At 47.8% G+C, this 25,053-nt stretch overlaps 1 protein-coding gene across 1 annotated transcript in view; it reads right to left on the bottom strand.

The window, feature by feature from the left end:
- Positions 1-24,740, bottom strand: part of NAT8L (N-acetyltransferase 8 like) — a 28,762-nt gene extending 4,022 nt beyond the window's left edge. Inside the window, exons 1-2 of the mRNA XM_074148154.1 lie at positions 24,407-24,740; positions 22,798-22,962 (exon numbers count right to left, since the gene is read on the bottom strand). Of these exons, the coding sequence (XP_074004255.1) occupies positions 22,798-22,962; positions 24,407-24,740 (499 nt within the window). The remainder of the gene's footprint in view (positions 1-22,797; positions 22,963-24,406) is intronic.
- Positions 24,741-25,053: the final 313 nt, after the last annotated feature.

The following is a 25,053-nucleotide window of genomic DNA, read 5'->3' as shown; positions in this document are numbered from 1 at the left end:
CAAGCCCAGGAGCAGCTTTCACCCGTGGGGTTGTCAAATCCCTCTCTCCAGGGAGCTGCGTCTCATTCAGATGGGGATTTGCTACCAAAAGTTGTTTTGGGGTTCCACCACGTGCTGCTGACCTTGGGCTGAGACCTTCTCTCCTCTGTGCAAATCCTCTGGTTTCATAGCAGGAGCCCTGAAAGTCTTTGGTTTGCTTTCTACCTAAACACAACATGTTTTCAGCAGTCTGAGCCAGTTGCAGCTCCTCACCACATCTACCCACTGTTCCAACAGCACATACTCTGGAGCAGGATGGAAGCACCCTGAGAAAAGTACCCCTCAGGGGTGGGGGGTGTGTGTGTGTGTCTCCTTCCATCTTTTCTGGACCAAAGGGATTGACTCGGAGCCTGTCTTGGTTTTGCACTTTTTCACACCTAGGATGAAATAAAATTAACTTCATCTCACCTGCCAGTAATGAGCAACAGCCTCGTTGTTCACAGTGCTATTAATAGCAGGAGCTGACGTTTTCCTCTCTCACACTGCTATCTGAAAATAATCACTGCTGCAAAGATAAACACACACCCTGACGGCTACAGTTCCTCCTGCCCTTCAGATACTCATCTCGTGGCAGCGTCTCCATCTCTGCCTTCACTGTCATCTGTCTCCATTTCCTGGGGTCCCCTTGTCACTCATCACTACAGACACCCACAGCCCTTCCAGCTCACCCTGCCCTAAGCTCCTCTCTTCGATTTTTTTTTTTTTTTTTTTTTTTAATCCTGCAAGGAAAGTCACTCCAAGATCTGTTCTTCGTGGATGTCTTGTATTTAACTCCAGCTGCCCTGTGAACACCACTCTGGAGTACTGGCGGTGCCCACTAGAGGCATTAGCTGTTTCCAGCCAAACACCAAGCCTCCTGGCAGCACTGCCTCTTGCCTCCACATCCACGTCAGCCTAAGTTGCCAACAGGCGAAGGTGAGGAGAAGCAGCCATGGAAAGCCCACCACCACCTTGCTCAGCTCTCTCCACTCCCACAGTCCACTACGTCACCACACGAAGCCTCAACTTCAGGAACTCACAGGCAAAAGCCTTAATAAAGGAAGAAATTTTTTTATGATGGCGGGGGGTTGAGACACTGGAAGAGGTTGCTCAGAGATGTTGCGAGTGCCCCATCTTTGGAAGTGTTCAAGGTCAGGCTGGACAGGGCTTTGAGCAACCTGGTCTATTGAAATATGTTCCTGCCCATGGGAGTGGGGTTGCACTAGATGATCTTTAAAAGTCTCTTCCAACCCAAACCATTCTATGAGAACAAAAACTTGAGATGCAACACATCTATGAAAAAGGCACAAAACAGCTGTGACATGCATAACAAGGAAGATGATTTTGGGTTGTTCATGCTTCACAGATTCAGTGAAGTTACCCTGGTTCCTCCAGCACCTCGACAGCAGTCCGCCTGGGAGCCCAGGTCAGCAGCGGACAGGTTTCAAGACAAGAAAGTTGAGCTCCAGAGGGTAACACCCTTCCCTGGAAAGACCCAAGGTATCTCCATGCCTTAACATGCCATGAGGATTCTGCTGTATTTAAATTCATGAATGACGAGACAAAACTCGAGAGGATGTGCACACACTGGTGCAATTGTACACGAGGCAGGTTGCTTTGCTTGCAAACAGGAGCATCTACAAGAGATGTCACAGTGGGATAAACAAGGCCTGCAAGATGCATTGTAAGACAAAGTAAAGACAGGGCTCCTGTATCTCTTGCCTCCTTGAAATTAAATACCTGGCATAGCAAGATGCATGTGGTTCTATTTTACCTTTGTCTCCTCGTCCACGGGTTGTCTGTGTCTCAGCGACAATACCTTTCCATACTCTGGGCAACAAACTAGACCAACTTACCAGCGAGTAACTCAAACCACATACCTGTCTACTAATCCAGACTTCAGCACTGCAAAGCCTCCTGCTCCTACAGCCCCATCATTGAAAATATATTCTGCTTATTGGACACAGAAAGAGCTGCTGGATTTTAGTGAAATTACTAAAAGAAACACACGGAATAATGGAGCAGGGTCAGATGTGTCTCCTCAGCTGATGGCACCCAGGGTCTGAGAGCACACACAAGGGTGATGTCTTTCTGCTTGACATTTAAGGAGGATTCCCAGCTTTTGAAGATCAAAAGACAGCATTCTTTTAATCCACCCACCCCTCTTGCGCAGCGCAGGCTGCCCTCAGACTCCACACGCACCACTGCTGGCCCCATGCCCCGAGGACCTCCCTGGAGCAGTGGCACCACTCTGGCCGGTCATCTTCCACCCAAAGCACCCACTGCTCCTGCCCAAGGAGGACACGCCATGTGATCCCCCAGCTGTGCTTGCAACCCTCCTCTCCCGCTCTCCTCCGCCGTCATGAGCTGCACAGCTCTCCCCCGCGCAGCCGACGAGGATGGTGGGTGAAAATAAATTCATTTATTTTTGCTGCATATTCTTCTACACCCTTTGGTGAATAAAAGGCCAGTGGGTGGATGGGTGGAAAGACTGGAGCCAAAAGCAATAGCAGAGAGTACTGCTAGAAGAGAGGGGGACAATGAGACATCAGCCTTCCCCACCAGCACGAGTCCTGCGTGATTGACTACAGCAGGTTCCCTCAGCTTTCCGAAGCCCCTGAGAACTTAAGGACCACTACCCCAAAACCCAGAATTTAACAGCATGCATTGCTCTGACAAAGCAAAGCTCTGTCTGCCAGGAACTTTTAAAATCCATTGTTTTCTAGTAAATTCTAGCATTTCCACAGGAGCAAGCAAAGCTCTGCTGCCCCAAAACATCCTGAACTCACACTCATGTCCTCCCCTGTGCCAGCACCCACACACCAGGGTGGTGAAGGGCTGAGCCGGGTAAAACCTGTCCCTGCTTTCCACAGGGCTGGAGAGAGGACAGAGTGGCTTCTGCAGCCACTACTGACTGCTGGGGCTAATTTTGCATGGGTGGGGTTGCATCCCTGCAGGAAGGAGCTTTCCTTGGAAGCTCAGCACAGGGTAAGTAAATAAACCGTGCCCAGAGGTTGGCCAGTCTTTCCCCTCTTTCTTCAAGGGTGACACGGCTATCTCCTGCAGCCAAGCTTTTACAAGCTCTTGGAGTGTTATTTGTGGAAAATAATTTCCAGACACACATGCAACCTCTCAAGGCAATGTCCCTTCAAGCACGGACTGTGATTTTCAGTTCTGCTTTAGCATGTCACAGCCATGCAAATGTGAGCAATTTTCCTCCTGGCTCAAAGCTGTGCTGGGTGACGTCCTCAGAGCATCATCCAGATGAGGGGACCAACAGAGCCGCTCAGCAGCTGGGAACCCACCAGGTGAACACCAGCTCCCCTGTGTGCTTACAGCAGAGCCAGGAAAGCATTCAAGGACTGGCCACCAAAAGGAAGCTGGTATCAAGAGAAACTCTGGCCAGGCGAGGTGTGAGCTCTGGGAGGGGATGGAGGCTGCCCACAGGCCTGGTGTGTGTCTTCAGGGCTTTGCTGGGAGCAGCAGCATCCTGCACAGGGCAAACCTCTCTCTCCAGCCAAGATTTTCCTCCAAGCTGCTAGGAAGGGGCAAAAGGACTAAAAAAAACCAAACAAAAACCATACACCGCCCCCTAAAATAACCCCTGTGCTTCCCATAGGGCAGGACCTGTGTCCCTCACTCTTAACATACCTACATAAAAGCTTGCCAAAAGTGACAATCTTGCTAATCCTAGAGATCTGAATGCCCCCAAACTCCTGCCTGTGATCCGCTGACACACTGCAGCATAGCCTGGTGCAGCACCACCGCACGGAAATACCAGGAGAGAGGAAATGCAACACGCTGTTGCATCATGAAGCTTTAAATATTTGCCCTTGGAGTCACTTCTTCAGCATCCAGTGCCATCTTTTGGTGTCATTTTGGCCAGAGCAGCAGCCCTTTCTGCCAAGCAGCGGTGGTCCCAGCGAGGCAGCATAGAGGGAACCAGAGGGCGTCCTACACTTGACACAGTACTGTGCAATTATTGCTTATTTATAGATAACAAAGTAAAAAGCCCCAAAGTTCAGTGTCTCGCCTCTTCTCCTGCCAGTGCTATTTATATACATTGCTTTAAGCGAGACAGGCCCTGTGCGGCAGCAAGTGGACAGAATCCCCAGCCCAAAGCTGTCTGTGCCATGGCTGTGCATCGCTGATGCCATTTAAATCCCTGCCCTTTTATCCTGTCTGGGTTTTGAACAGGGACTCAGCACTGGAGGCAAACCTCCCTCTTCCTTCCCCTTCATCCTTAGCGAAACACAGGGCAGACCAGCCAAGTTACATCAGTGTCACAGGAGAAAGGATGCTCTTCTGGGCAGAGGGTGGCTGCCATGATGTGAAAGCTGCCGGCGGGAGGCGTCTGGGGCACAGACATGGCACATTGGCTGCCGCCCGGCCAGACATGACAGCTCGGACGCAGGGACTAACCAAGGACAGGCAACAGCTGTACCTGCTACTGACTGCAACTGCTCAGCTAGCCAGGATGGGGAAGGATTTATTTCTGTGTTTATGAGGCACGTTATTATCCTATTATGTCTCCTTACTGCCGTCTTTGCCATGTCTTGATTTTCTCTCCCTTCCACCTTTCTAATTCCCCTTGGCTTCAAGCAGGGCTGCACAACAGCTCCCACAACTTCTGCTAATAACTCTACACTCGACTTCAGTTAAAAGGCATTCCTGGAGGGCTCCTACAAAATGATGGCATTTCAGAGTACTTTATGGCCACAGAAACTGGGTGAGATTTGAGAGACCCCAACTCCGACATTCCTGACACCTGTGAGCATCCTTCTACACCAGACAAGGCCCAGGCACGGGGGAGCAAAAAATGTCAGGGACACACAAGAATTATTCATGCATGAAATTAGAAATGCTGTGGGACCCCTTCCTTCCCATAAATAACTCCACATAACCTACCACCGCAGGATTCATTGCCCTGTTATAAATAATTCCCTGCTGGAAGAGCACAGGGCAGCACATCTATATGCTGAGGGTGGGTGACACCCCTTGATTCATGGGGCATCTGGGCAGCAGGCAATGAGATCACCTACACAGCGTGAAAAGAGATGGATGATTTGGTCCCCAGCAACCAGCTCAGCTACTTCCCCATCTACCTTCTTTTCCATCCCTGCTACCTTTCACCTTTGTTGTTGTTGTTACCGAGGGCTGAAGCTACTTGCAACCACCTTGAAGCCCAGGCAAAACCTCCAGAGCTGCAATCTGCAGGGAATGGGTGGGACGACAGATGACATCCAGTATTCGACCTGCAACATGGCCACAGTGCAGTTTCACACACATTCGCTACCAGAAACACCGTGACCACAACAGCAACGGGTCTCAAACTGCCCCAGGAGACCGGAATTCAAAGGGGGCCTGGCCTCTGCAGCTGGTAAACCTGAGCATGAAATGAGACACAGGGGGTGAAGGGGTTTTAGATTGCAGGCAACAGCTGGCCTAAACATCTGTGCAAACCCAAAAGCGTATTCAGATTCATATTGGTATATGCCGTAATGTGCCGCTGCTGATAGACCGGGAGCAGCAGCACACACTGCACAGGGGCTGATCCCACAGGGAGGTTTTGCTCCAGCCCGGCTTTCCCTTCACCTGGGGATGGAAAGGTTGGTGGGGCTGCAATTTAGAAGAACAGTATAAGAACTGACATTCACCAGTGCCTGCTCCACACTTCCTGATGGAGCTGGTCCATACTCAAGAGCACCCAGCTACTTTATCACAGGTATTCCGTTTTGGAGTGCCAAAGTCCCTGGAAAATCCCAAAGGTGTTGACAGCTAGCTATAGTTTCCTTTCATTCTAATATATTGACCGGAGAAGAGAAAAAACACATTCTGTAGCAAACAGACTTCAGAAAGGGGACAGGTTTGGTCCTAAACAGCATCTCCTGCTGTCACTGCGGGGGATGTAACCCAGCAGGCATTTCTAATCTTCTTAAAACCTTGCTTTAAACCTCACCCTGTTCCTCCAAAACACCTATGTGACAGCTCCTATGCATGCACCTTACTCCTGTAAAGCTTCAGGAGAACTCAGCCTGAATGTCTGGATCAACACAAGCTATTACTGGCCATACCACATGTCAGCACTTCACAGGCTGATTTTTCAAACAGGCTTCAGTCCCGCGGGGCCCGGAGCATCTCCATGCGTGACAGCACCAGGGGAGCTCAGCAAAGCCCCGGGAAGCGCTTGACACATCTCAGGAATTGGCTTTTGATGAGACAGCTAGAAATCCAGGCGACGTCGCAGACAGGGTAAAGACATCCAGCACATTTCAGAGGGTGCTATATTAACAAGTGCAACAGCAGGACTTCAAAAATCTTGTACCTGGCTCTTTTTGCTGGCCGTGATGCACCTTGAAAAGCAAAGACTATAGTAAAGTCAGCGCATAACAACTGTTCAAGAAAAGGCTGCGGAAGCAGTTATGTGGGATTAGAAGTACCCTGGTTATCAGGGCACATTTAGCCTGGTCCATCCCTCTGCTCTCCGCTATTGAAAAGAAGGACACACTACAGAGAAAGGAGAGACAAAACCACTGATTTAGCAATTGGGGTCTACCTGCTGGGTCATCAAGAGAAAGCACAGTTTGAGAAACCAGGCATTGTCTGTGGTTTTTGCGTGTGAACAATTGTTATCGATAAGCAAAGAATTAAATAGCTTAAAGGCGCGGATAAAGACTAGAATATGTGATTTTGGCCTGGCATTGTCCTTAGGGCTAACTGGATGGTGAGTCCCAGCTCAATGGAGCTGGCTCAGCAGAATGGACTGGTCTGCACAAATGAACAAAGCCAGAAAAGAGTATTTAAAGTACTTTCAGAGTAGATGTTCCCTATGCATCCAAAATCCACACTAAGCCTTTCAACTGCAGAGTCAGACCTTAAGTAAACTAATGCTTTAGAATTTAGGCTGCTTTTTAGTTACAAGTTTATGGAAAAAAAGAAATTATGCCCTTCTGCCAGCTTTGCTAGCCTGCATCCTCCCAGCAGCTGCTCCAAAAGACTGATGTTACAATTAGCTCCTCCTTAGTTAAATTAGTTTACAAGATAAAATGTGTTGCTGGTTGTGTTTTAAGTCAGCTCCTTAAAAGGACATTGTTAAGGCTCGGTCTCCATCTTCTGCATCAATCTTTAGCTATATGGCTTTACTGCTTTCAGAAAGGTACTGAACTCACATTACAGCACTTTCCACTTCCAAGTACTGAAAAAAACTGGAAAATCTACAATTATTGGATGTTTTAGAATTCATTATTTTCTGGCTGACTTTTACTTCATATGCATTACTGTAAAAAGGCACTGAGCAATAATTATCAAATGACTTCGTTTTAGCTTAGCAGTTGGCCAAGCCATAAATCATATGGGGAAAATGGATAGAATCGATCTTATTTTTGCCATCCATCATTACTTGTGTGGTCTAAATTTAGCCAAGACTCCCTTTAGTTCAACAGAAGTGCCTGTATCTACACAGGTATTGCACCAAATGCTTCACAGCAAAGGGAGAAACTAATGTTACATTTACTTAAGGTTAAACAATAAATGCAATTCAGAGCTCTACAAGGACTTCCATGGAGTTTTATGCTGCTGTAATTGAGGTCAACAACCTTTAAGGTGAGTCACCCACCGTGACAGCCCCTCTTCTGCAAACGACCATAGCAGGAGCCTACATGCCACTACTTTTAGCCAGGAACAAGGTAGGTAAAATGAATAGCACCCAAGGTGCAGCTGCAAACTTAGGGCATGACACAATGCCACGCTAGGACAGAATAACCCATCTATGGGTGCAAGCCATTTAAATCAGAGTCAAAAACAAGGCTGAGAGGTGCTTCCCCTAATTTAAAGCCAGTTCACCTACCTATAGTGAAAAGCGAGGGACTAAAGTCATTCGCGTGTTTAAAAAGTGACAGTCAAGAATCCCCAAAACAGGACTAAATTGCTTACATTGCTCTCAGAGGCACAAGGATGGCAGAGCTGGGAATAAGTCACCCCCCCCAACTGCGTTTTAAAGCATATAATCCCAAAGCACAGGATGGGGCTCCCCAAGTGCTGGTGCAGATGCTCACCGGTTCCGCAAATACACCCAAATCTATGTCTGTAAGGCAGAGAAGTGATAGAAAAGGGCAGTGGCACAACATTCAATTGTAAGTCATGTAAAGGATGAATATATTCAGTCAAAATATGCTGCACAGCATGTTTCAGTGGTTCTGAACATGGGTTTTTTTACTCCCTTAGCACATTCCTGCTGCCCTCAAAAGCCTCTGAATTAGGACTTCACTACCACAGCAGCCAATGAGCAATAATGACAAGAAGCAGTTAGCAGTATCTATGGTGCAGAAACACTGACCAGAAAAGTCTTAGACCCCAGGGCAGCTCCTCTGCTTTCCCTCCTGGGGCGTACCAGGCACTGATGGACAGGGACTGCATTTCACCAAATGCAGCACGGCAAAGACAAGCTACCACAATACTCTCCTAAAACTAGCAATAAATACAACTTTGCTGCACTCAAAACCTTTCTTTCTGCAGATTACTTAAATTTCACAGGAATCCTACCTTTCTGTTAACACAATGCATCAAACCTCCCCGATCTCTAACTTTCCATTGTATTAATAATCTACAGGAGCGAAACAGCAGTCACAAGGAGTTGTATTTTCTCTGAAACCACAGTGAAGAATTGTTTACTAACGTAGAGGGAGACGGGGAAAAAGAAAAGGTTCAGGGCATAGAACTACAGGCTGAAGTCAGTTGGTACATAGAATAGTAGTTGGGCTGGAAGGGACCTTAAAGGTCATCTAGTCCAATCCTCCTGCAATGATGAGGAACATCTTCAACTACATCAGGTTGCTCAGAGCCCTGTCCAGCCTGACCTTGAATGTTTCCAGGCATGAGGCATCTACCACCCCTCTGGGCAACCTGGGCCAGTGTCTCACCACTGTCACTGTAAAAACTTTCTTCCTTATATCTAATCTGAATCTACCCTCTTTTAGTTTAAAACCATTACCCCTTGTCTTATTGCAACAGGCCCTGCTAAAAAGTTTGTCCCTATCTTTTTTACAAGCTCCCTTTAAGTACTTTAAGGCCAGAAACATAGCAATCTGCTTGAGCCTCTTGCAAGCAATAATTATTTCTTCCTATTCCTAGCACAGCAGCTTCAAATGATCCTGCCCTTACACAAACACACCCTTCCCAGAGTTCAGGTGTCCAACAAGGATGCCAACTATAATCAGTTGGGATCAACTCACTCCGTCATATCACAGCACAGCAATAGTCACCACCTGCCACACTGAGATGAGTCCCCAAAATCCATTGCAATGGACTGGGAAGAGCTCTAGAGGTGAGGCATGAGGCACTGAAGCACTGCCCAATACCTCTGTCATCCCCAGCCGCTCACCAAGTGCAATTCTATGGGTGCTTCTCACTGGGACCAACCCTGTCTGACTTGTTAGTATGAGCCCCCCAACAAATGGGTCAAACCTATTCCCCTAATACCTGGGTGAGGAGTAGATGACTAAATAACAGGGGAACTGAAATGATAATAAAGCTGGTAAGGAGAATCAGGCTTGGGTCAACCAACCAAACCCACAGCCTCTCTGCCCTGCTGTCATCGAGGTGGCAGTGTCTCTGGGGAGATGGTCGCCCTGGCATGAAAGGTGACCAGAAAAAAACCAAAAGGTATTTCCACCTGCAGGATGCCAAGAAGCAAGGCTGTTCCCTTGGGAAGGGGATCTGCCATGCCCTTCTGACATTCAAGGCTACCGGTAGTGACAGGACTGATGCTTCAGTTTGTAGCAAATGCAACTCCTGACCCATATAAATAAATGAGTAAATAACTAGCAAACCTCTCTGGAAGCAAACCTTTCTGGTATTCCCCAAGTACTTTAAACACCATCACCTTTTAAACACCAGAGGCCTTCCTCCAGCAATGACTCTTCGTCTACACCATATCAACCAGCCTATCCTCTTCTGGAAGAGCAGGGAAAGGGGCCCACACCCAACTACACAGGACCAGACCCTGAGGCACTTTGCTGTGCTGCTGTGGGGATGAATCTGACCCGTTGACACCTACAGGCACCTCCTGCTCTTTGCACCTTCCCACACCTCCAACCCAACCCTCAGCAGAGCGACACAGTGAGTGGTGACTCCACTGGTCAGGTACAAACAGCAGATGGGGGTACTGCTGTGTTCCCATTCCACTGTGCTTGGAAATCCTGGCTGCAGGAGATGCTGAGCCCCTCCTGAGATGGTGTCTGGGGATCCTCAGCCCTTCCAAAGCAACCAGGTCATTGTGTTAGCCAGGACTCCCAGGGACACTAGTGCAGTGGCCACTCTCTCCTTGAAAATAAACACAGTTTTTTTTCCAGCAGGAGAAGCCTGTGAAGGCAGCCTATGGCCTTTCAGGTACCACCTCCCCATGGCCATCCCATCGCAGGCTCCCACTGTAAATCAACGCTTTTCTTGCTTGCAGCTCTCTTTTCCAGATTTTCTGTGAATATTTAATCCCTAAAGGGCTGTTATATTTATACCTGAGACAAACTAAGCCCTGGTGTGAGGTTGCTCTGATGTCCCGCAGCTGTGTATGCCAACGCCCCCCCACCCACTCGCTCTGCTGGAGCCCTACACAGCAAGGAGGGTGAACACCGCGTCAAGACTTCACTTCTTTCTGCCACCTAAGTAATGATAACAAAGGTCCTCTACAAAGTGGCGGTATTGTCTCTGTCCATCTACCAAGACCTCCCGAGGAGTGTGAGCCTCCACCACCTCACACCACTTCCAACTTTTAACTCTCAGCAAACCAGTGACAGTGCCCCATGCAAAGTCAGAGCGCTGCCACGGCGCAGAAACGCACCTCGCTGTTGTTAAAAACAACATGTTCCTACATCTCTCTTCCAGTACATCAAGGCCAACGTGCCTTGGGTGTAATTCTACTGAACTCCACTACTCCAGACTGAAATTAGCACATTTATTTAACGTGGCAGCACAAGAAAATTCTACATCCATAAATACATGAACATCTGTCAGGCTGGGCACAGAAAATGGACCTGTTGTGGATGATGCATTAACAGAAAATGAAAATTACATGTGTAAATCTCTACATCTCTAAAACAAAAAACCCCCCACAAAAATAAAACAGCCCTTTGTCATGTGTTCAGACTACCATGCCAGACCAGTCTGCCCAAAAAGTCCCTACAATAGCCTAATCCAGTTATTCCCAGATCTCCTGTGATGACCATCTATCAACATCTTGCAGCCTACATCCACCTGAGTGGGGCTCCTTTGAGCCCCAGCCTCAACACCAGTCAATGAGAGCCAGAGATTTGAAAGAGATTTGCAAAATAAATCAATGGAGCAAGTAGGTGACTCTGTTGGGGAGACACGTGGGAAATGAAGGACAGTCTGCTGAGGGCTTGTGAAAGCAGATACTTTTGTGCCCTGTACCATCAACCTGTGGCACACTCATTCACCAAGTACTTGCGGAAAGGGGATCAAGAAAGTGGATCAATCAACAAAGGGGAACTGCACCTACAGCAACCAGAGCCAGGAGAGATGCAAATCCACACAAACCTGGGTAGAAATGCAGTACTTTGAGGATCCGTGGGACTTTCCCAACTGCAAAGAGAACACTGAAAAGCACTAAACCCCCATACCTGATGATAAGACAGGGCAAAAGGAATGTAACTAAGAGCAGGCTCACAGCTGCAACAGCCCCTCTTTCTGATGCACCAGTTTCCCCTAAAACATAACAAATTCATCTTGCAGGCAGCTAGAGCACACACACAGCAAACTCAAGGTTTACTCCACCACTGCATTTCCCATTTATGTTATAAGTGTCCCGAAAATATCAAAAGAGCACTTGGACCTGTACTGAAGGATGCCTCTAAGTATACGCTAAACTCCCAATGAGAGACGAGGGATATAAGCCCATGATTAAGTTAAAGCAAATGCTCTGCTGAATCTTTAAGCCAAACTGTCCCAGAATTTAGTCTCAGTGAATATGGGAAGTTTTTGTGAGTTTTTTTTTTTTTTTAAATGTCACTGAAATCCTCTTTAGCTGTTTGAGTTATCCATGAAAAATGTTCCCACTTCTCAAGAATCCTTGCAGATGCTTTGATGCTTTTCAGTCTACTGATGGCTCAAAAAAAGCCCCGTAAAGGCTGATGATGGCTTATTCCCAAATGAAAATCGCTGCCCAAGAGGCACAGCTTGATGTTATCCTCTGAACATTTGCAGGTTTTGAAATCACACCAGATGTATATTTTCATAGCCATTAAGTGAATCTAATTGACTTTACAGACAGCAAAAGCTTGAAAAGGTGTTTTACAAATACCCCTTTTAAACAGTTTGGATTTAAAAAAAAAAATCTCTCATTAGCATCTCTTTCATACAGTAACTCCCTCCCCCCAGCTTGCTTTCTCTCTTTTCTAACAAATCCCACCACTAACGATGTAATTCCAGTAAGGATGACTTTACCAAGACTCTCACTGCTGTTAAGCAGAGTATCTGCCATACTTTTATTACTCTGTTTCTAACTAACCACCATCCAAAATTTCTTAGCACTTCCAAGTGGCAGGTGCTCCAAACCAGGCTATTTTCAAAAGCTTCTCTTTGCAGTTCTACTATTTAACATTATTATATCCCTGGATTCCCACTAGAAGTGTCACACAGTGTTTCTGATGCTGTTACCTAGTTCCAGGGAGGATGAACAGATCTAGCACCTCCCAAAAAAAGAACAAAAAGCCCTGATCTCAGCAAATGAAATGGTTTTTTGCTGTACTCTGACTGTAATAATGATTTTATACATCCTACTAAAACGGGAAGAAAGGGTTTTATAGGAAAAATCATAGCGGAGAAGATCAATAGGCTGTGCCCACATCCATCTTGGAGCGATGCGGGTCAGATGCTTTAAAGGAGGTGTAAGAAATCCTGTTGTTGGCAGCTCATTTGCCTTTAGGCAAAATGTTCTCTCCTCACCATCACTGACACGTGGGTTTCTGCACTGACGCACTGTTTTCAGCTTAGCAGACACAATATCCTCATGCTGCTGACTTCTATTTATTTTCTCATCTTTGTTACTCTGAGTATTCTAGCAACAAAAATAAATACTTGCCCTCACCATGCAAAATTATCTGAACGACAAACCAAGAAGAAGGAAGTACTTATAGAATGAAATTAAGCAAAGGGACATACATTTAAAAGGCTAATGGGAGGAAGGGGAAGATCAGATAGATACAAAGAGGGATGCCGGGTGTGGGACCACCACTCTTGGGAAATGCCAGAAGTGATGAATGCAGCAAGAACCAGAGCAGACAAACCCACTGGCAAATTCAACACAGGGACAGAGAAGAGAGCCAAGCAGAGTTCAAAGGAGAAAAAAAATGCAAATATTTCAATTTGATACAAGAGCTGGAAAAGCGGGATACAGAACTGCTGTGGCAGGGGAAAGAAGAGGGGGCAGGGAAAAATGGAAAAAAATAAATTCAAGGCACCACTATTGGTTCCCAACAGTAGATGTTATTATGCGATAGCTGTTGAAATGAGTGTTGTATGTGAGGTGCACTGAGACGCCATTCATGGCTGGACAGCTGGTCCATCACCCCCCATTTCAATTTAGCAGCATTAGCACAGAGACCAAGAGCTGCAACTGTAAAAAGCAAATAAACTTGCATCTCTGAGGCCGGTTTCCAAGTCAGGATTCAAGCACACTGGCAAGAGAGAGTAGGAACAGCTTGTATAGCAATTACTGGTGGTGGAGGATAAATCTAGGCAAGTAGCTTACTTAAAAATGCAGTTTTGTCAATTCAAAACAATTTACACATTTGTCCTGAATTTACCAAGCATCCTCAGCTGGGAAGAAAAACGCAGACGAGAGCCAGGCTGGCACCAATCCTGCGCTCATCCCCCAGCACTGCTGGCCAAGACACCTACAGACCCCTACCCAGGGTCACAGGGGATGTCCCAGCTGCTGGGACTTGAGAGATGGTCCCCCTCAACACCACCTCTTCAACTACTACACTGGTATCAAATACCTAAATATACAACTTAAACAGAGCCTGGGATTCAGGCAATCCCAGCACTGGCTCAGTACAGATTTAATAGTGCCATGCAAAGAACAGAGGGACCTGCCTGGCAGATAACAAACATTAATTTTATCATGACTCTACCCTAATCAGCATTTTTTAAATATATAGTTGGGTCTGACCTTTGCTTCTTAAGGAAGCCTATAACAGAAACAATATTGTTTCAGGCTTGAAAAAGTATTACATTCCACTAAACAGATTTTTGCTTCTTGATAGTGGAAAAAAAAAAAAAAAACAAACGAGAAAGGGAGTAGTAAATCAGCTTAATTTGGATGAAAACTATCCTCCCTTTTATCTACCAGTTCCTGAACTGAAAAAATCATTTTCTTCTAAAACCTCTGGTTTTCAGTTTTGCCACTTGGATAAATCCTAGAAGCAGCAGATGAATTTTAAGTGGCAAATATTACTTGCAAGTTACCACTTCAAGCAGTACACGCTAACGTGTGACTAATTCATTGTATTTTTCTATTAGTGTTTACACTGTTGTAAATCCAATTTTAAATAGCAGTATCTCACATAGCCACTTAAAAATACACCTGTAATACATGTTTCCCGTTACCTAATTTTGCAGAGCTTCCCTTCACTCACAGAAACCCATTTTAAAGCAGAAACCCAGCCTGGCACTAAACCATGGGAGTCCCAGGTCCAAATTTTAGAATTATCCTGTAAGAAAAGACATTTCAAATTCTTGAAAGAAACACCTGTCAAACAGTCATAGAGGACAATAAATGATACCATATATGCTTTCATAAACAGTTAATTGATTGCTGGGGTCCAGTGGGTCAATAGACAACTTAAAAGAATGGCTCAAAGCCATCTGTAACAGGTACAACTTGTACCTGTCTCTAAACAGACCACTGTGAACTAATTTTTTGATGCCTTAATAAAAGGCATGAGGCTTCTTGGTGATTCTGCTTGGCCTGTAGCAAAAAAAAACAAACCAAAACAAAACCCAAAACAAACAAGCAAAACACACCACTCCCAGAACCCCCTTATTATTTGATTACAAGTAATAGATTTGTGAATAGAAACCAGGTAAGACATGCTGCTATCTTTGGATTCCCTTTAAGACTGCTTTCATTAGCCACCTGTTATGAAAAAACCCAGTTCCTCAGCTTCCTGGGGGGTGTGTGGAATAAAAGGGAAAAAAAATAAGCTAAAAATATACTTTGAAGCTCCCTGTTTTGCTGATGCAGAAAGCAACCACAGAGGCCCATACGTCCCTCGGCTCCGTGCAGAACCAGATACTGCCAACACACTCTGTGAAGTCTCTCTTTTCGCTTTAGTCTGGAAGGGAGTAGCATCAAACGTGCGATTATTTTTAACAGATCTCCAGCGCTGCATAACCAAAATAAAAGCATGCACTCTGCAATCCTGATAAACAACGCCGCAAGCTCCCAGAGCCCACGAGGGGTTTGCGGCCGCTCCAAGCCCCGCCAGCCATTCCCATCCCCAGTAATTAAATACAACCTGCCTGAATAAATATGTAAGCCTACAGAAGGAATATGCAATTTTTTTCATTTTTTCAGAGCAAAATCCGCTCTGAAATTTGGAAACCTTTTGCGTGGATGGTCTTCCTGAAAAATCAAACCATGCAATTAGGCTTTTATGCTAAAAACTGCTTTTTCAATATATTTAGAGGACTTACAATAGAGAGCAATACCAACTGATAATTTCTAAAGTACTGGGGCTGTGGGTCACGTACACTGGGAGGAACCAACCTGATCGCAGACACTCCTGAATAATCCCAAAAGGTTATATATAATACTAAACATAATATAACAATGGGTTTGGGAATACGATTTTTTTCAGCTAATGTTCCTACATTGAAAATTCAGTGTCAAAGCTTTGTATTTTTAATACCCTTGCCACTAGTTGGACACCTGACACAGAGCCTAAATTTAGGCTATTATGAAAATCTTAACCTCAAACAGACTTTTGGGTAATTGTTTTAAATCTTGGCCATTCCTAAGAAAGTGAGAGAAGGAAGAAGAGCCACTGAGAACCCTTTATGAGAGTAATTACTTTGCAGTTAAACTTGTGGAGAAAATCCTGCAGTCCTTTTTGGGTTTATTCACTGAGACAGTCGTGAGAAATTGCACACAAGCATGCCAGAAAACATCCAGCACCAGAGAAAACATTAAAAAAAATTACTCCTAGCCAGCAAAGCCCCAAATGCCTGCTGTTCCTGCTCTATTCATGTTCATAAATCCTGGCATGGCTTGTGTTTGACAGTCTTGAGAAGTTAACTGTGCCTAAAAAACTACTGATCTTCAATTTACACAACTTATTACTTCTTGTATTGAAGATTAATGAACACCACTTGCATGTACCGGGGTTTTTAAATACCTGCAGGCACAGCTTACATTCAGAAGCATCCTATCCACCCAGTCATGGCTACAATTTAAATACTGCTGCACTAACTGACGGCTGTGGCAATTAGGGACTACCTTTACAGAGAATTTTTGAACGCATGGAGGGAAAAAAAAAAAAAAGGTTATACTGCTCTGCAAAATTTACTATCAAATTTGTTTTCATCTAATTTTGACATGGGACCGTGCCAGAGCTCATGGATCTGAAGTGAGAGCTATTTTTGTCTTGCGGATACACACGTTGAGGAATGGGTTTGTGCATATGTTCCTGCTCCAGTAATAAATAAATAGGAGAGGTGGGGGAAGGCTGCAGCGTCTTGCCCATGAACGTGTTTATCCCATTTGTGTGCATGGCACAGCCCCGAATCCGCAGGCTGCTCAGACCATTTCAGCATTCCCAGGAGGCAGCCCTTGGCTAACAGCACTGCTCCTCCACTTGGCACTACCTGAACCCCCCAAAAGCAGAAATAACTCTGAAGAATGATGGTTTTGCGGGGCAGAAAGACCTTGCAGGCCACCGAGTGGGTGTTTCAGTCCATTACTAATGCTGGACAAAGCACTCTTCTAATGCTTGGAAACATGAGTTGTTGTTTTTTTTTTTTTCCTTTGAACTCTGCTTGGCTCAAGGCAGACACTGGAGATGAGAAATGCCAAACCAGGCAGTTCCAGCACCGCCAAGTTGTAGAAACCCAAAAGCAATGCTGGGAATTGGTAAGCATCAGCATCCCTGACCGTCCCTCTTGCAGGAGGGCAGTCTCAGAAACACTTTCAGACATAATACTTCCCACTATATTAAGGGTCTCTAATCCTTATCCCGTAGGATCTCTCTGATGTGCAGATCACATCCCTTGAAGCGCCCTCACTGAACTGCAGGGAGATGCCAGCACGTGAAATGCTCACGGGACAGACCCTCCACTGCCTGAGGAGGAGACCTGACCTCAGTTCCCAGCAGGGGTGGGGAACAGAGCTGGGAAATGCTGAGGCACATGAGATAAGGACACAGCCTCTCCCCTGGGCTTTCCAGCTCCAAGCCCCACACTGGACTCCCCAAGGCTTTATGTGGTGCGTGAGGAGAGGCACACGTGAAAATCCCGACACAGGACAGCTAGCTCAGGGGTTTGGCAGATACATGAGGTCAGGGAGCTACATAAGCCGGGAAGAAATGCTGAAGATAGAGATGCTTCAGATTCCAGCTGCCTCTCGGGCACCACGAGCGGGGCAGGGCTCTCAGAAAACACATTCCTCCACTGGGAAGCAGCAGCCCTGAGCCCTCTCCCAGCATCAGGTAACTAAGCCCTTTCTTTGCAAAGCAAGAGCTGCTCTATTCTTTCCAAACAATGTTATCAGTGGGCAATGGAGCTCCTGCTTATCTGGCAGCTTAAGCACTACCCAGAATGTGGATGAACTGGGCTGAGGGCCACCCCTCTGCCCAGGGGCTCTGTGGTGGGAAGAAAACCCCCCCACCCTTGGCTTGCAAAGGGTCTGCAGAACAACTGCAGCTCCCAGGCTGAGGATCTCCTCCCTAAGTGGCCACTGTATTTTCCCCACACCAGCCCAGCACCCCAAAACTCACTGCTGCTCACCCCACAGGCACCTCCAGGGCTGCGCACCCGCTGAGTGGGGTTAGCAGGAACCACACCATTTCAAATCCAGCTGCTTACCTCCTTGCAAACACCTGGGTTCAACCCCTCTGGTGTCAGCTCTGTCGCTCTGGCATCAAACCCACTGTGCACGGGCCCAATCCAAGAGCACAACTAAAATACTTGCTTGTTAGCCAAACATCTCACTGAAGGTAAGGAACACCTCAAAAGGAACGAGCAGCAAACAGGATCTCACCTTCTCACAATCCAGCTCTGGCCCCATCTCAACTGGAGTCCTTCTGCAAAAGGATGTGATCCCAAAACCTCTACCCAGAAGGGCAGGACATCCCAGCTTTGGCCTCAGCTGAGGAATGTGCCACCCTTAATGAGCCAACCCCCTGTATCCCCTCTTCCTTAGGGTACAGCTTTGCCCAGTCCCCCAGGGAGGTTGGGATTTGAGGGCAGGCTCTTCATCTGCACCCTCACATGCTAGGGGACAAAGGGCAGGGAGGCTCTGCTCACCCCTGGAGGGAGGCAGGAGAACAGAGAGGCATGTCCTCTCCCAGCACAAGGCAACCAGAGGCACCCTCATGCCCAAAGCTCAAGAGCCGCAGACGCGCAGCCACTACTGAAAACCACAGCTCTCAGCGTGGCGTGTTTAATGTGACCCGACACCTCCTGCAGCAACCACTCCGGCTTCATCTGCTGCATGACGCATGGCAGATACCTTCAAGACTCCACCAGGTCCTGCAGCCGCAGCTCTCCAGGTTGCCCATCTGTGCTGTCTGTTAGTCCTGCCCCGCTGCACTGGGCATCGCAACGCAGCCACCCAGCTCATCACCAGTGTCCAAAACCACTGGCAAAAGCCAGCTCCCACCACCGCGACACATATGCACACTGTTAAGCAGACCCTGCCAGGACAGCCAGCATCAGGAGATAACACTTCAGACCACCGCAGAAAGACATGCTAGCGCATCAGCCAAAGCCCCGGCTCCCCTCGTTTTGGAGAGCAGTGGTTTTGTATTGGAGGCAAGGAGTCCTGGTTTCCATCAGGTCTCCAGCAGAGACCTCAGCCTTGCAAGAATCTCTATAACACACCAACCACTGCAAAAAAATACATAACAAAACCAACCGGGACAGAAGCTTGAAGAGACACTGTAAAATTGATTAGTTGTCAAAATCATCAGACCATAAAAGAAGCTCCAGCTGTGCTCCTCTTATTTGCGTAGAGAAATGCAAGAGGCAGGGCTCTATTTAAAATTAATTCCTTCGTTTGGTTTTTGTTTTTTGTTTACTAGAGCCTAAGTTACTCTGGTTGACAATTAAGCCCATTATACAACTCCCTTTCTTTTCTACCACCCCAGTGCCTTTTTTCATAGACTATGAAGAAGAAAGTAGTAAAAAAAAAAAAAATGGAAAATTCTGATATGTGCTATTTTAAAATGAAAAATGCAAGTTTACAAAGAGCTCTGGTAGGTGTTTGAACCATTCAACCTTCTGTTTTAAGACCCCAGCACAGGACTCAACACAAACAATTCCTTTCAAATCAACAGCAATTTCAAGTCCCCCCGCTGCGTACGCGCTTGAAGTTAAGTGCTGGCCCAAATGTTCTGCCAGATCCTTGGCGTAAGTGTAGGAAGGCAAGAGAAAATAAAGATTTAAATTTTGGCTAGTGTACTTCTGCAAAATCACTGTCAGCACATATTTTTCAGTTCATACAAAACCCAGCAGAGGAAATTTAAAACAATAACTAACTTGGAGGCAAGTGGTTCAGAAAAAACTGCAGAAGAAAAACCATAATACGATGTAACTCATGGGACTGTTCAACGCTAATCACTAAAGCTGGGTGCTTACGGCACCCCATCGCAGACCAGGGCCTTTTGGTTCACTTTTAAAACCGACCCACAGCTTTTGCAGATGCTCTGGCAAAGCTCCCAAGAATTACCTGTTTTCATAGTTAAACTACTCCCTCACTGTAGACGTCTGCCCAACTAGAGGCTATTTGCTGTAGGTGCTCTGTACAATGGTACCCCAACCCCGGGTACCACAGGGAGCCCCACTGCAAACAACAGCTTCCCGTGCCTGGGTACCATGATGCCAAGAGCAAAACCTCAGTGAAGCCACAACCCACATCATGATGCAAGACCTTAAAGCAGGTCCCAGTTCTACCTTTGTGTTCATCACCCTAAAAACTAAGAATTTATAAACCCACCACAGAAATGCTCCTCTCCCCTATTGTCCAAGCTGGAAATTCAAGCAACTAAACAAGGATTCTCCAAAGAAGGAACGAGAAGTTGTCTGGCTGTAGTCCTAGCTAAAGCCAGGCCAACATATATCAGGTTGGGGATTTTTAACTTGTCTAGTTGAGCTCTGGCCATCTCCAGCCCCTTTGGGTCCCTGTGCCTGGTTACCCTCGCTGTGACCACTTCTTTCCTCACACCTCACTAAGAAAGCTTCCACTAACATCTAAGCTGGAGCAATACGCAGGAGAATGAGCCCTTCTCATTCCCACTGCAATCCTTTCTGCCTGCGTGCTAATTTGTAAGCTAGCCAAATAAAACATAAACTTGGGTCTGGAAGTTGTTTTATTGTCATTTTTCTGTCCTTTGGGTAGGATGGGCAGCGCTGACGAGGCACATCACTGCATTTCTCTGTACGGTCAGACAGACAACACAGTTTAGACAGATGCCCTCCAAAGTGTACAAGTCTCCAGGCTTTTCGAAGACGACTGTATTTATGCTGCTGTCTTACAGGGAAGAAATCCGGCAACTGTATTTCTGGGGCAAACAGGAGCAAACCACTGGATTCGTGCCTCGTGCACAGCTACACCAAATAGCACCACACGGCTTCACGGCACATGGACAGGCATCACCGGTGGTACCAGTCCCGACCCATGGACGTCCTTCTTCTCCCCAGTCCCTGAAGCCTCTTTGGTCTTTACATAGTTACAACTCCAGCCAACTTGCTCAACACCACTATCATCAAGAACCTGTAGCAAACAGCAACGATCCCATGAATCTGCTTTTCATGGCATGGCAAAGCCTAATTGCACATGATTAAATTCTGTCAAAAATTAAAGCCCACACGCTTGCTCTAAAATTGAAATCAGCCCTTCTAGGTACCAAACAAAAGCAACGCTAAGGTTCCAAAGACATGTTGGCAACACAGCTGAACCAGATTACTTTAGTGACCTGACACAAACGAAGGGCATTCCTTGCTCTTCCTTTAAGTCCCTTTCCTTTATTTTCTATATATGCTAGTGTTATAGCTACAAGCACTTACACCATGCCCTGAATCATGACCATACAAGTCCCAAGCATTCGTGAACGATGCAGCTCAAACACCTATTAACTCCATATGACATGTTCTTATTTTTCTGGAGTCCCCTCCTACTTTTTCCACCATAATATGCTGTTGAACCTCACTACAGAGGTTCGGAAATGTTTTGCTACGAGCCCTTTAATCTTTGTGACACCACCTTTAACGAAGATTGAGCTTTTTAAATACAAGTCACTCGTCACTTAATTTTTACAAAAACAAGCACTGTAGATGAAACACAACCTGTGTGCAAGACGGGCAAGATCCGTGCAAGACACACACTGTGATAGGAAATGAAATCTAAAGCGAGCATGTTTAAGATATTTGTGGATTTTTATTACTGGAGGAACATAATATTTCAAAAATTTAATACTGCACATAGGAAGTGAAGGAGATGGAAGTTTGTGGCTATGGTACTTCCTATGAGTCCTCTGAAAGTGCCCAGGAAGAGGTTTGTCACACCTGGGGAACAGCAATGATACAGCGAAAACATGGTCACACAGAAAAACAACAGCGCAGATAACCCGGAGGAGATGGAAGTAGCTCTGGTGGGTTACTGGCTTTGCCTTTGCTCTCCCAGCTCACCACTAGTGCTATGCAACCGCCAAAAGCAAACCTCAAACCCCAAGTCATCTCCCAGACATCCCCTTGCTCTGGTCCTCAACATGGATGCACACCTACAAAAAGGGAAATAGCACCTTCCCTGCCTGACAAGCTCTGAAGGAACTTTTTTTTTTTCTTTTTAAATAATCACATAAGAGATCTTTTACAGCTTAACAAGCAAATGTTCCTGCTAGGTACTATATTATTAATTACTTGCATATATGTAACAAATGGATGACCGCATATTATGTTGAACCCAGGCAGCATCCCTTTACATACCTGATCTGTGCCTCCTCCAAAACACTTGCATTAAGGAAAGTTCTTCTTGAATAATATGGGAAAATGGGCGCAATAACTAAAATGGGTTCCTCTACGCATCTGGGCTGAAAGAGCTTTCATCTTCCCCTCCCCCAACTCGCAGAACTAATACCAAGCACAAGACGCAAAGAAATACCGAGCTCAAGAAGTAAGGGCTGGGGTGGACCTAGCCAGCAGTAATTAACGGCATCATCCCCCTCAGTGCTCCCGAGCACCCAGGTCCAGGTCCCTGGACCAGCCACAGGACCCAGGAGCACTGCACTCGGGGGGTGGATGGAGGCTGCCTTGGATGACTAGACATCTTGCGCGGGGGAGGGGGAAAGGAAAAAAAAAACCCACCCCATAACTCAACCCAAACCAAAACTAGAGATGGCTTCGTGCCTGGTATGGCTAAAGAGCTGCATTCTGGTGACTTTTGAGTTTGCTCAGTGCTGCTGACAGGAGGAAAAGGCGCCAGCAGCAGGGAGCAGCCATGTTCCCCGAGCAGGGCTGGGGGAAAGCTCCCTCCAGGGAATTCGTACTCACCTGGCGGTTTCATGTAATATTGCTCAATATCGGACATGTCCGTATGCAGCGCACAATCGAGATAGTGGAGGATAACTTTTCTACTGAAGTAGTACCTCATGCCCATTAGAAAGAAGGGCAAACAGCAGGTCAGCAGGAAGGACTTGGTCACAACAAAGCATATTACTATGGAGATAAGGAAGAGAAATAAACGATACCTGTCAGAAAAGAGAATTTAGTGTTGATTTCGGAATACAAACTCATTATTTAAAATAAAAAAAAAAAGTACAGACAAAAACACATTTGTAGAACACACACAATTCACGCTCTCGAGATTATCACGTTATGTGACGGCGTATTACGCCGAGATAACCCAGGAGAAGTTTATGGGGTGCCTGGAGAGAGCCAGTGGGGAGGGTGCTGCTATGCCATGGAAGGTCATACCAAACACACCCCTCCTCCCCCCCCGAGAGGGGCTGGTGGGGACGCGGGGGGGCAGGCACACCCCAGGCCCCAATTTGGTTTCCCCGGCAAGGCCAAAACGCATCCGGGGCGGAAAAGCCGGGCTGCGGGCACGCCGGCCGCTCCGCAGCCATGTGTGTGTCACTGCGGCACTACTATTTCCATCACGGCAAGCACCGACTCCTGGGAAGACACCCAGCCCGCCTCGATGCCGGGGTGCCGCTGAGGCCTTGGGGGGCTCCTGCGGACACCCCCGAGACGGCGGCTCCCCCCGGCATGGCCCCAGCCTCCCAGAGCCACCGGCTGAGAGCCCCCTGCGCCCCAACTGCCTGCTGGGGGAGGGAAGGGGGGGTGTCCTCCTCCAGCATAGGGCCCCCCTGCCTGGGCACACGGGGGTGCAACCTGCCCGCAACCACCAAGGGCACGAGAAAACAGCCCAAAGCTTTCTCAGGGTGAGGGCCACATTTGCAAGGGGAGGGCACACGTTATTAATAATGTGTCCCCTGCTTCTGTACAATCATTTGCGGGGGGCGGGGGCACCTTGCAGGCGCTATTTTGGGCATTTAACTCCAGGAGGTGAGCCTCCCCTTTCCCCCCGGCCCTGCTGCAGGAGTCACCCTCCTCGCCATGCCGGGTGGGGATGTTAAAGGGGGGGGTTAAAGGGGCTCCACTGGCGGGCCCGGCCGTCTCCAAGCAACGCCGGTACGCGGCGCCCCCCCCCCGCGCTGTGTTGCGCGGGGGCGGTGCGGTGCAAGGCGCGCACCGCTCCCCTTCACCGCCCCCCCGTCCCCGGCCTGGAATAACTCGAAGGACGACTCTACCCTCACCCCCGCGCAACCTACGCGGCGACACCCACCCCTCACCGCTTCCCTCCCTTAAAACCCGCGCAGGGTCGCGCATCCCCCAGACGCTCAAGGCTCTCCCCCTCCCCCCCCCCGCCAATCCCCACCGGAGCCCGCCTGCCCCCCGCCGCAGCGCTGCGGCTCCGCGGCCGCCCCGCACCTCCGCAGCGCGCCCGGGCCAGCGGGTCCCCGGCTCCTCCCGCCTCTCTGCCCGTTCCGTGAAGACCCACGCGGGGGGATGGAGGTGATGTGGCAAAAAACCAAAAAAAAACCCACAACAAAAATCGCGACCCCCCCCTTCCCCCCAAAAGGGAGCAGGTACTCACCCGCCAGCAGCCCGTAGAGCAGCTGAGTGAGGGGCTGCTGCTTCAGCCCCCTGAACGCCGTGTTGGGGATCCGCTCCATGATACCCTCGTAAAATATGCGGCGCACCACCTCCTGCTCGGAGGGGTGGAATTCGCGGATATAGACATTGTCGCGGCGGGCGTCCTCTTTTGGGGAGCCGAGGGGGGACGGGGGTGAGGAAGGGGAGCCCGCCAAAGAGGGCCACATTTGGGAGGAAGAAACAATGATCGTGTCTTTTTTGGATCCCGGGATTGATTCATGATCTTCTGCCACGATCTTGGTCTCACAAACCATCTTGGGAGACAGACAATGCATGCAACCTGGCCGCGGGGAGGGGGCGGAGGAGAAAAACGGGGCGGGGAGGGGGGCGCCTAAAAAAAAAAAAAATTAAAAAAAAATTAAAAAAAAGGAGAAGGGGGGAGGGGGAAGGAGCGGGGCGCGGAGCAGGGACGGAGACCCGCCAGGCGGTAGCGGCTGCGCGGGTCGCGGAGCGGCGCGGCCGGGCGGGAGGGGAGAAAAGAGCTCCGCTGCATTTTGGAGAGGCATTTATAGGGCGGGGGGGGCCGCGGGTCCCCCGGGTCCTAGCGCCCCCCGCATTGGCTGCGCGGGGTCGCCATGTGATCGGGGG

This window comes from Numenius arquata, chromosome 5 (genome assembly GCF_964106895.1).
Source record: "Numenius arquata chromosome 5, bNumArq3.hap1.1, whole genome shotgun sequence".
NCBI lineage: Eukaryota > Metazoa > Chordata > Aves > Charadriiformes > Scolopacidae > Numenius > Numenius arquata.
Note: the sequence above shows the minus strand (reverse complement) of the source record. Positions and strands in the feature narration are given on the sequence as shown.